Source organism: Bos indicus x Bos taurus, chromosome 2, assembly GCF_003369695.1.
Source record: "Bos indicus x Bos taurus breed Angus x Brahman F1 hybrid chromosome 2, Bos_hybrid_MaternalHap_v2.0, whole genome shotgun sequence".
Taxonomy (NCBI): Eukaryota; Metazoa; Chordata; class Mammalia; order Artiodactyla; family Bovidae; genus Bos; species Bos indicus x Bos taurus.
Window position 1 is genome coordinate 112,756,484 of NC_040077.1, and position 12,531 is coordinate 112,769,014.

Here is a 12,531-nt window from a genome sequence, read left to right on the forward strand (position 1 = left end):
CTGAAAACAAACCAAAAGCAGTCAACGCTGATTATTTAAAAAAACGTACATCTCCTTATAGAAGAGATTCACGGACACTTGTTCGGACAGTGACTTCTAGCTCCAAATCCATCCTCCCACAATCTACTCTTTCCCCCTTGGCTCCCCTTTCCCTGCCCTAGCATTTTCTCTGGAACGGCTCCATTCCAACACAAGTTTGAGAAATGACTCCAAAACTCTGAAGTTCAGGGCAATAATTTGAATTGCCAAGACTGCAGAGCAGATCAAGACATAATCTTCCTTCAAGCCGGCCCTGACATGGTTGGAAAGAACACGCAGACATGTGAAATGATAACTGACAACATAATCAAGGGGAGAAAAATGGATGACATGGGTGTATGTGTTAAGGCAGGACAGGGAATTAGAAGTCCATGTGAGCAAAGCTTCTGGAAAAGCTCTTGACTTGATCTGTTCCCCCAAGAAACAGACTCTGACGTGGAGATTTATATGCAGGAAATGTGTTGGGAGTCCATGTCTCCTAAGAATCCTTTTCAAAGGATTTATGGAGAGAAGATGAACTGTGATGTAGTCTCAGGTTGCTCTCAAGTCAGAGCTGGGGAGCCTGGATGGCCATTCAGAGTCATCTTGAGTTGAGACAATGAGGCCAGGCCTTTGCCCTTCCTGCCATCAACCAGTCATTGAATGTGAGTTTCCTAGAGAGCTGGCTGCTGGGGAAACAGGAGTCTCAACCCTGGAAGGTGGCTCTGGGTGTCCTATCACAGTGGCCACCACAGGTGTGAATTCAGCTGAATCCTGATGCATACGGGCTGGGTTTATGTGGTGGGGGGCTTCCCAGGGGGCCGAGACGGGAAAGAATCTGCCTGCAATGTGGGAGGTCCGGGTTCAGTCCCTGGGTCGTGAAGATCCTCTGCATTGGCAGGCAGATTCTTAACCAGTGGCCCATCAGCAAAGCCGTTGCTTTGGTTTTGTTTTGTTTTCAAGTGAGTAGAACACTGTGGGTCTAGTGCAGGGTGTATGTGTAGTCAAGCAAGCAGGACCTGGACTGGCTGACTTTCAATGGCTAAAGAGTGGTCAACTCTAGCTTCAAAAAGGCACAAGGACTTCCCTGGTGGCACAGTGGGTAAGAATCAGCCTGCCAATGCAGGGGACACAGGTTCAATCCCAGGGCTGGGAAGACTCCATATGCTGCACAGCAAGTAAGCTGGTGAGCTACTGAGCCCATGTGCTGCAACTCCTAAGTCTATATGCTGCAGCTGCTGAAGCCTGCTCGCCTGGAGCCTGTGCTCCACAAGAGAAGCCACTGCAATGAGAAGCCTGTGCACTGCAACAGAGTAGCCCCTGCTTCTTCCTGCAACCAGAGAAAGCCTGTGCGAAGCAGCAAAGACCCAGTGCAACCAAAAAAAAAAAGGTACGGAATGCAATCCCACTACACATATATAGAATGGAATATCTGTGCAGAGTCCTAAAAATTACCATAACCCTTAAGATTCTGATTCAATGTATCTTCTTCCAATCAGTCTAGTTATCTCTTGGGATTGGAAAACCCTGGTCTGTCCAGTTGATCTTCGAATCTTTGTCCTGCTGAGGTTCAAGTCCTTGTCCCGACTTCTTGCTAAGGCATCATAAATCATAAGTAGGCATTCAGCAGCTGCCCGGTCCCATGAACCACTTTTAGTGGCAACTCTCTTCAAGAGGGAACCAAATGCAAAGTAATTGTATTTTTTTATTTCTATGAACAACAAAAGGCTTCCATAATTTCACATCTCATTGCTTTTAAGAGCACATATATTACAAATAAACTCCACAAACTTTAAAGATTAGTATTTATCAACACTTTTGTACACATACACAAATATTTTAATAACAGTATCTGAAATGTTATTCATATAATTTTAGCACTGTCATAAGTAATACCTAAAAAGGTTCTTTTAAATTTGGTAAAAACCATATATTTTACAATCTTCTATTTACATCTGAAATACGCTTAAATGTTACAAAAACATTCACTTTGACCTTCAAAATATGTGTGCGAGGACTGGGTATTGAACATAATGTGACCGACAGCAGACTTACAGTCAGCTTTTGAATTACACATTCATTGGAATTTCATAGCATATATTTAGCTTGGCTTGATCAACGTCACTCAAAGGAAAAAAAAAATTGTAATAAATGTGCAAATCTGGAGGCTGGCAAAATTCTCAAGCTAGCGAGGTAAAAAACAAATGAACACCACCATAAAAACTTCAAATAAATTAAATGTTATCTTTCTCTTCCCCGAGATTAGCTGCAAATTCAGAGTTCCCTTGAAGGAGGAGTGTCCGATGCTGTGGACTTCTCAAACTTCTCCACTAGGTGAGACAGAGACCGTGGGCAGAGAGGGAGCCGCCTTGTTAATTACTCGACTGCAAGTTCGCTCCACTCCTCGCTTTGATGGGTCGTCCCGGTAGGTAATCTTCAGACAGGACAAAACACAATGCGATAAAACAAAACGATAATAGAGAGGTCTGTGTTAATAACTTCAAATACAAAAGCAAAACCCAGAACACTGACTTTAAAAAAAAATTTCCCCACAAGGAATCTGCAAATTTTGAAAATGCTCTTATCAAACTTGAGTTTTAAAAAAAATTATTTTAATTGGAGGCTAATTACTTTATAATATTGTGGTGGTTTTTGCCATACACTGACATGAATCAGCCATGGGTGTACATGTGTCCCCCATCCTGAACCCCCCTCCCACCTCCCACCCCATCCCATCCCTCAGGGTTGTCCCAGTGCAACGGCTTTGAGTGCCCTGTTTCATGCATCGAACTTGGACTGGTCATCTATTTTACACATGGTACTATACATGTTTCAGTGCTATTCTCTCAGATCATCTCACTTTCGCCTTCTCCCATGGAGTCCAAAAATCTGTTCTTTACATCTGTGTCTCTTTTGCTGTCTCGCATATAGGGTCATCATTACCATCTTTCTAAATTCCATATATATGCATTAATATACTGTATTGGTGTTTTTCTTTCTGACTTACTTCACTCTGTATAATCTGAAGAGCTTTTTCTTCCCAGCCTACATCTCAGCCATGTTGACCAGATTTGAAGTAGTTTCCTGATTCTCTTCAACTATCAGATATGTTTTTAAATGTGAATGAATCTTATGGATGTGTTTGAGTAATTCTGGAATTTTATTTTATTTGCAAAGGTCATAATAAGTATTGTCAAAATCTGCCTCCAAAGAAAACATCTGAAGCCTCATTTAAATGTTTCCATTAATGGAAATAGGAGGAAAAAAATATATACCTTGATCTGATTTTACTTTCGAAAATAATGTTAATATGCCCTAACTGTACTTCCCTGTCAGATCTGTTCAACTAATGATATGTGAACACAGTAACAATTCCAGAAACCCCAGGCACCTCTAAAACCTTGGTGCAGAAGAGGCTTAATGAATATTTAAAATTCCTGGTTTTCTCACTGACTTTACACGTTACCAGGCTTTGGCTCTACTGCTTTTCTGGGACAGAATGGCTTCTCTGTCCCCACAGCATCCGTGTACCTTATACTATCAATAAGTTCTCCTTATGATCAGTGTCACAAGTTCTGTTTAAATACATTGGCAAACAATGTATCTGAAACTCAAAAAGCAACATGCCTTTGGATCTGGCCTGCTTGGCACGGTAACAGAATAGATGTGTTCCCTCTTGTGTTTTTTTTTTTTTTTTTTAATATTTGCTATCCGTTACCAGTGTTGACTTCACTATGCTGTCATCCTTTTAAACGGTGAAACAGACAGCAAATCAGCATCTTATGTTTCATCCAATGGTTATATGTATTACTTTGGCCTCCATCAAAAGAGGCTTTTATGGTTTTTGGCCATTTATAAAATAGCTTGGCATCCTGGCTGTCTGAAAAGGTAATTGCTGCCTGCTTGTCACTTTAGCAGCTCCATGTCCACATCTCCATTTTTACACATGAGCGTCTACCTCATCCCGCTCCATCCCACTCCTTATATTGAAGGTTCTTTCATTAGGCAGTGGCTTTAGTGTTTGCCTTTTACCTTAGACTTTTCTGGACGCTCTCGGAATGAACTGCATAATCAATTCTATTTCTGTTTTTCTATGTCTGTCTATCCATTCTGTTTCTATTGTTAACAAGTTTAATGGTAGAATTCCTCTCTTCACTGTAATTATACATGTATCTGTTTCCAGAATACGTGGATGAGTATCAAGGTATGTAAAGGTATTCATGCGTCACAGATTAAGGCTCATTCATGCATTATAGGATTATGCTAAAATTTGACTACCCTTCCCTCTACTAGAGTGCCAACCCAAACATTAGAGTCAAATGCCTTTTCAGTAAAAATATTGAGGAAAGAAGCAAACATTTTTTGTTATAAATCTGAATTGAGATTTACACCCCCTTTTTAAACTACTTTGGACTTTAAGGACACCATCTTTTGCTATTTCTGACATTACAACCAACTCAAGACACTTATCAATATTTGTCATAAAGATAGCTTATTTTGCTGCAGAATACATAGTTCTGCTATGGTTAACTTAAACTTGTGGTTGATAATTATAATTAAATAGTGCCTCTTCTAGAATTTCCTCTTCAGAGTTAGAAGTGAATATTTTTTCCTCATTTTAATCTAAGATGGAAATGTGGAATGGCCATTTAATAGAGTAAGACATTTTTAAAGAAAACTTTTTTTTTTTTTTGAGGATATCATGAACACTGTAGTCATTGTCCATATATAAAACCTATGTGACAAATCACTATAGAGGCTCAGGACCAGGAGAAAGTTTATCTTTCCTGCCAACAGATCTATTTCTTTTGCTAAATAATAAGACCTGTGTAATCCATTAGTTTCTTTACGTCAGTTTCTAGGACGCTCAGAGTCAAATTCTGCTTCTGTTAGCAAAAGTTTTCTAGAAAAAAAGTTATTTTCCTTCCTCTAAATCACCTGGCCATTGTCTCTGTTTTTTTATTTTTTATTTTTTTAGCCCTTTGAGATATAATGAATCTTCATTTTGGATACAAATGAGCTCAAATATATTTTAGAAGTTGATAGGACATATATTTTTCTTTTAAACGCTAAGTTGTCAATTAGCTTTTTGATTTTAGTAGGCTTTTTATTTTAATATTGACCTACCTTGAAATGGAAACAAAGTTGATTTAATTAAATAAGCATTTTTACAGAACACTTGTGACTATGGAGGTGCCTGGGGAAAAGGAACAGGTAGACCAGAAGGCCACAAAGGACAGAGTCAACATAAGGAAAGAAAAACATACCGCTTTTGCTTACAGTACTGAGGGAAATACTAGACACAGAGGAACAGAAGCTGTATAGACATGGACCGCGGCAGAGCTGCCAGGAAAAAAAGAGAAAAGCATTTTTGCCCAAAGTTTCAAGGTCAGATGCAATTTACAGCTGGAAACAAGCATTTCTTAGTCATCTTTTCCAATGTACAGATCCATTGCTTGTTCTTTTTGTTTTACTCTCAGATTTATGATTTCCCCATCTGTTAAGGCATCACTCCTGAGTATTTAATTCCCATTACCCCTTAACAATTCCAAACCAACACTTTCTCCACTAAAAATCCTATCCAGGAGATTTTTTTCTTTGCAACATAAGTCAAATAACCATTTCTTTCTCTAACTGCTATGGAGAACTTAAAATGTGGGTAGAATGAGATGGAAAAGAAGAGAAAAAAAAAAAGGGAAATTTAATTAGAATAAAAGAAGGGTATGACACATTTCATGTTTTGTGACAGTGTTATTTATTAATAACACTAAACACCATTTTCCATTTTAGGAAAGGAGAGGGAATTAATACTTAATGAATGGCTACCATGCATGAGGCACTATTGGGAGGTTAGCTCAAGTTCTCCCCCTCAGTTATTCTGTAAAGAACACATCTAACTCTTCACCTGGTGGGTGAAGAGACATCCAGGTGGAGTGTGAGGGTTGATGGATGCTGGAAGTAGGCCCAAACAAACTGAATTTGGTTTTGATCACTTGATTCTCAATACCCCCCAAAGTAGTGATTATTGAATGTCTACATTTTGTGCAGTCTTATGGAACACACTGAAATCATGAATGACTTGCTTGTGGGATGGAGGGTTAAGTTTATCCCAATCTGCATATCGTCTAGAGGCTCAGTCTCTGTAGAGGCAACCTTGACTATAGAAGTCCAGGACCCTAAGTTCCTGTCTTCTTCCTGAGAACTGTGCAGAGACCCCTAGTGGGAGTACTATGGAACTGCACATCCCAGCCTGGAGGTTGTGAGGTCCTGAATCAGGGGCACTGGGCGTGGTAATAAACTCTAGCAGGAACGTCACCCAGTGCTCTTGGTGTCTAATTAGGCGTCATCTGTTCTAGAAAACCAACACACGTCTGGTTTGGATAAATGTCTCTGAAAACTGGAAAGCATCTGGGTTCTCAATTTTCTTTTTCTACAGATTTTTCTCCAATCTGATCTCTTTCCTTTGAGACAAGGGGTGATGTACATGGGGAAGAGAACAGCTCAGGAACAAGGTGTTTGTGAAAATGCAGGGATTTCAGTAGCAGGAAAAGAAAGAGACTCTTTCCTGTCTTCGTGGCATGGGGGATAAAATGGGCACTTCCTATGCATAGACGGGGAAAGCCTCACCTGCTCATTCATGATTGCCGAGAGCTCGCTGAGCATGTCCTTGTAATGGGACCTCAGTTCCTCCTGGTACTCCAGCTGGTCCTCCTTGATGAGGCGCTCATTCACATCCAGGGCCTGGCCACACGCATCTGCAAATTGCCTTTAGTGACGGCAATAAGCAAATTAACAAGCAACCCTAGAAAGTGGCTTCCCTGGTGGCTCAACTAGTATAGAATCTGCCTGCAGTGTGGGAGACCTGGGTTTGATCCCTGGGTTGGGAAGATCCCCTGGAGAAGGGCAAGGCTACCCACTCCAGTATTCTGGCCTGGAGAGTTCCATGGAGTGTATAGTCTGTGAAGTCGCAAAGAGTCTGATACCAGTGATCGACTTTCACTTTCTTTCACTTTCAGAAACTGGCAATTTACAGACTTCCCTGGTGATCCAAGGGTTAAGAATTTGTCTTGCAATGCAGAGGAGGTGGGTTTGATCCTTGGTCAGGCAAACTAAGATTCCATATATACGTGGGGCAAGTAAGCCCACACACTACAACCAGAGAGCTCCTGCACCCCAAGGAAAGATCCTGCATATGCAAGGATCCTGCATGCCTCAACTAAAACCTGACACAGCCAAATACATAAACATTAAAAGAAAACAAAATAAGAAAGTGGCAACTTGAAGTCAGGCTGCTGATAAACTAGGCTACGGAGAAGAGGGTCTGTCAGTGGCTCCCTGGGGGCATTCATTCCTGACGCCCTGTCTGAAGGAATTCAAGGAAGAACAGCTCAACAGAGAAAGTCTTACCTGAAGATTTCCTTCAAAAGCTTTACTTGGTTGTCAGGGTATTTCTTTGCATTGGTTTCTTCAAGAAAAGCCCGTGCATAGGCCATTGGTCCGGCATTAACCTATTGGGGAGAAGAGAATTGGCTAAGAACGGTAATATCTCCTCCATGGAGTCCTCTCCATGGCTAGAAAGAGGCGCCTCCACCATGCGGCCCCCCTAATTCTCTCACATCCCCTTGTATCTGTCTTATCTGCTGTCTCTAGACCAGTCAGTGAGCGACTAGAGGACGCATCTGAACTCCACACTTCCTTGCCATCCTTCCTAAACTTCAGTCGTGTGGCCACCATGTCATGTTTTTGCTATATCCACAAATTCGGCAAGCACTGTTATTTTCTTAATAACTCTGAAAACTAGACTCATCTTTATTTACTTAAATACATTCAACATCTGTGAAGTCAAATGTTTGCTGGGCTAGTCACTTTTCCCCCTACAAACATTCAAGCAAACACACAGCTACTAATAAGAGACATTATGCAGTGGTCGTGATCTCGGCATCGCGCCGGGAACCACTGTTCTTTCATGTCTCACTGGACAGTCTGGCAGATTCTGGTCCAGGGAGGGACTTTCTAGATTTGCTGGATGAAGGCACAATGCCAGGCCCTGGTCATGCTCACAAGCATGCATAGGCTGTCATTAGTGAAGGGGTTTGCATTCCTCAGAGTGTATGATCCTTGCCTATGACTGTGGGGCTGGAAGGAAGGAGGTGAAAGAAGGAGGAAGCTAAGGCTGTATTTGAGGCATATTCAGATGGCTTTGCTCACCAGCTGCTGCCCGTGTGGTAGAGAGGACAGACCCTACAGAATACTTGCCTTAGTTTCTTCATATTCCTCTCAACCTTCCACTGCTCAGCCATGTGCTGAGGGAAGCTGTCCCATTTGGAGTGTAACAATGGCTCTTTTGCCTTCTGGCTTTAAAGAAATTATTATCATTGAGTCAGCCATGGGGATACAGACAAGAGGTGGGCAGGGAAGAGGAGAGCCAGGTCAACATCAAGATCAGTGGTACTGTTTTCCTTTGGCCTCAGCCTCCTGCATGGCTCCGTGTGGCACTGTTACTGGCCTGCCTTTATTTAAAATTTTAATACTTTGTTCAATCTGGTTTTGTGAAGTTACTTTTGATTTTTAGAAGTGGAGCATTAAAGTATTATTTTAGCTTGATTACTGAGTTTTTTGATGCTCCCTTAATTTTGTGCCCAAGGGAAATGCCTTGCTCACTGCACCCTAGTCTCAGCCCTGTCAGAGTATTTAGGCCCATGGCCTCCTCCTTGCAATTCCCCAGCAGAAACTGTGTATGTCTATCATGAGTTGGTTCTCAACTCTCTCTCTTCTTCCAATAACTCTTCTCTCCCCTGAGTCTTAAGGTTTGGGGAGGGTGATAGTCCCTCAGTCTTATGCCCCAAGTGCCTGCCCTCTTTGGTTTTCCTAAATACTGCTTATACATTCTCAAAAGAGTCTATTTAATTATATTCTCTTCATTTCCTCACTGTGAACAGGCCATCTGCTTCCTCTCAGGACCTTGACATAAATACTGATGCACATTTATGAATGAATAAACATTTAAACATTTTTGTTTTTGAACAATTTTGTACGTCTGTTTCTGACAAATTTTAAAAAGCCATGCTAATTCATTCATTAATTCATTTGTTAGAATTTAGAATATAGAACACAGTTTATCCAGAGAAGATGGGAAAGGACAGTTGAAAAAAAATAAGTTTTATTTTAGCTAAAACCTAAGAAAGATTTCCCCTAGGTGTTTGGTACCTCCACAAGGAAACAACATTTTAAAGATTCAGATAAAGGTGTTGGATGGTATCAAAACCAGAAAAATGTCTCTCATACTCTTTGTCAAAGAATTCCAAGGGGCATCATTTTTGTACCAGGTTCCACTGACCGTGTGCATCTCAGCTCTGGGTGACGCTCACCTTTACACTGACACTGCCTTGGAGTTTGAGCTGCAGTCTGATCATGTCCACTTCTTCCATCGTGCAAAGCTGATTAAGCTCGGAAACTTTCTTGGACATCTCGTCAATCGCCACTTCAATGGGATTCAGTTCTGTGCTTGACTGGCTAACAACCTGTATCCTCTTCTTCACGTAGGGGAACAAGTGACTTGCTGCACAAAAGCAATACAAGAGCATTTCAAGGTCAAGGGCTAGTGAAAGGTCACGGGTTCCCCTGAAGATCAGGATGACCCTGAGTCTTTGCACTCAGAACATTCTATCCTGCACGTTCTCTATGTATGTGAGCCATTTTTCTCTATGTGCCGTGCTCTCACACACCTCTTACTTTTCTCCCAGCTACTTTTGCCTGGCATGTTCTTCCCCACTTCACTAGTGACATCTCCTCATTGCCAAGGCTGGACTAGACATTTAGAGTCTCTAAACACTGAAAAGACAATAGTTTCCACTACAACTTGTAGTTCAAAAAAAAATTACATTGAGTCACAATAAAGCTGTGACTTAAATAGATACTGAACAGCACATACTATGGGGCTTCCCCAGTGGCTCAGTGGTAAAGGATCTGTCTGCAATGCAGGGAATGCAGGTTGAGTCCCTGGATTGGGAAGATCCCCTGGAGAAGGAAATGGCCACCCACCCACTCCAGTATTCTTGCCTGGGAAATCCCATGGAGCCTTGTGGGGTCACAAAAGAGTTGGACGTGACTTAGTGATTAAACAACAACAAGCATAGACTATAATAGCTTTGTTCTAGTTTCTTTTTTTGTTACAAAAGTTCTGGTAAAGTTTACTGAAGATGACTGTTTTCTCATAGTTTGGATGTGACTGCTAGCCACGTACCTACTGCAAAACCCAGGATTGCTCACCTCTGAAGATGCCTTGGGTCTCATTCATTCAGATGCCTGTGTTTATTCCCCATGACCCGAGTCTGCCTTAAAGTCCTCTCTGGGGGGTTCCCATTTCATTTCTCATGCTGGGCTCACCTAAAATTCTTGCTTTGCTTGGCTCTTTTTCCTATCAGACAGTGAGCGCCTTGAAGGGATGAATTGTGTTTTATCTATTTGAATTCTCAAAACACTGTCCGACACCTATAGGCACTTACTGAATGTGGAAAGGATGACCAGCTCATAGAATAGATCTAGATAGTATGGAAGGGATGGTGGAGGAAAACCCTCTGCATCTGTTTCACAGATGAGAAACCTGAATTCCCGAATGGTTTAGAATCTGTCCCCAAAGCACATACATCTGAGAGCAGTTGACTCTGCAATAACTGAGGGTAGGTTCAGGGAGAGAGGAGAGGAATGCTCAGAGTGCCTTTCCCAAGACACCATGACCATCATCACTGGAAGATCTAAAGGGAAGCGGCGGATAAAGTGACTTTAACTCTATGACAGTTTCTGTTTTGGCTGACTTGTCAAGGGTCTCTTGTTTCCAGACAAGGGACAAGAGGAGGTCTGGGCTTCCTGGCACTCATTTCCAAGTTAGCACATGTTAGGTCCTTGTCTGCAAGATTGAGGGGCTTCCCAGGTGATGCTAGTGGTAAAGAATCTGCCTGCCAATGCAGGAGAGGTAAGAGATCTGGGTTCGACCCCTGGGTTGGGACGATCCCCTGGAGGAGGGCATGGCAACCCACTCCAGTATTCTTGCCTGGAGAATCACAGGGACAGAGGAGCCTGGCGGGCTACAGTCCACAGGGCTGCACAGAATTGGACCTGACTGAAGCGACTTAGCACGAATGCACGCACGCTGCAAAGACTGAAGTGTCTTGATTTCTTGAGTCCAGCCTAACCCAGGACCCTGCAGGGGGACGTGCACTTGGGGACCGGCACTTACTTGTCAGGACGGTCCTCCGTTTGCACTGCTCCTCCACGCCACCGTGCTTCTTGCCCGACAACGTGAAGGGCGTCTCAAAGACGAAGCGGTTGATATTGTGGTGCATTTCGAAGTCCGTCTTCCGGTCCTCTATTTCCTTTTCCTCAAAGAATGGCGTGACATAGGTCACCTGGATGTAGGCGTATTTTGGGTCCAAATCCTTGGGGTTCACCTGTTTTAACACATTGTGCACAGAGAAAGAGTGGTGGGCCTGGGGTGCTCCTGGAAGAAAGGTGGGGAGCCCAGTACCCCTGCAGCTTGGCGTTCTGAGCCTTGGATGAAAATGGCCAATGACATCATCTGAGGGCTGGGTGAATGGAAACCACAGAAAGAGTAATTGGCTGGACTGTGGTCAAGCAGCCAGATGGTGACAGAGAACAAATCGGAGCCAGCTGTGCTAAGTCCCTGGGGCTCTGAAATAAAAGTACTTGGCTATGACATATTATTTAATCTTTTATTTTCTTTCTTTTCTGTATTCAATATCTTCATCTTTGGCTTGAATCAAGCGTGTTAAGAGTGGAAATACATCTCTTTTTCTCTCTACAATTAGCCATGTTACCTAGACTGGAGCCATGAGCTATGGGCTTGTAATGTGTTAGGAGGTTCCTCATTGGTTTAGAAGAGTAACTGATAACCTGTCACGTGATTGCAAACATTTTTCTTTTCAATTTCTCGCCTTCTCTAATCTACAATAAGTTATTGTATATAACTTTTAAAACTAACTCTGTTTTGGTGAGTAGCCTTGACAAATAGCATGGAAAAGAGGCGAAAGGTCCTCCCTGCTCCCTGCCTCTTTTCTAATGACTTCTTGAAGAGTTTTTAAACTTCTTCCAACTTTCTCCATCCATTCACCCATCCACTGCTTATCTAATTCAAGAGATTTGAGGAGGCTCGTGAATTAATCTGTAATGCTACTGTAGGATGGATATAAGTATAACCATTTTTACAGATTAAAAAATGGAGACTCAGAGTGACCAACCACCTTCTCCAGGATGGACCACCAGCTGCTAAGTGGTAGCACAGTGGAATGAAGACTCCAGTTGTTCTGACAACAAATTTGGCATTTCTCTCACCACTAGGAGCTGCCTCTACTTTCCATGTAGGAGGGCGACCATGATAGTGGTTTGAGTTCTGTCCCTCTTTATGGGGAAGGAGTTTGCACCTTTCAAGTTAAGAATGATGAACACATTTGTAACAACTTCCGCCCAGATTCAGAAATCTAATCTTCTATCCAGATC

At 42.3% G+C, this 12,531-nt stretch overlaps 1 protein-coding gene across 11 annotated transcripts in view; it reads right to left on the reverse strand.

The window, feature by feature from the left end:
• Window positions 1–1,703: 1,703 nt before the first annotated feature.
• The window catches only part of DOCK10 (dedicator of cytokinesis 10), a 304,461-nt gene continuing 293,633 nt past the window's right edge, over window positions 1,704–12,531 (reverse strand). For 7 of the 11 annotated variants that reach the window (XM_027514857.1, XM_027514851.1, XM_027514885.1 and 4 more), the window contains 6 exons: window positions 11,255–11,465; window positions 9,387–9,577; window positions 7,426–7,526; window positions 6,646–6,784; window positions 5,286–5,361; window positions 1,704–2,452 (listed from right to left, as the gene is read on the reverse strand). In XM_027514857.1, coding sequence (XP_027370658.1) covers window positions 2,391–2,452; window positions 5,286–5,361; window positions 6,646–6,784; window positions 7,426–7,526; window positions 9,387–9,577; window positions 11,255–11,465 — 780 coding nt within the window. In that variant the 3' untranslated portion in view covers window positions 1,704–2,390. The remainder of the gene's footprint in view (window positions 2,453–5,285; window positions 5,362–6,645; window positions 6,785–7,425; window positions 7,527–9,386; window positions 9,578–11,254; window positions 11,466–12,531) is intronic. The other 4 variants (XM_027514867.1, XM_027514834.1, XM_027514876.1 and 1 more) reach the window with 2 other exon arrangements.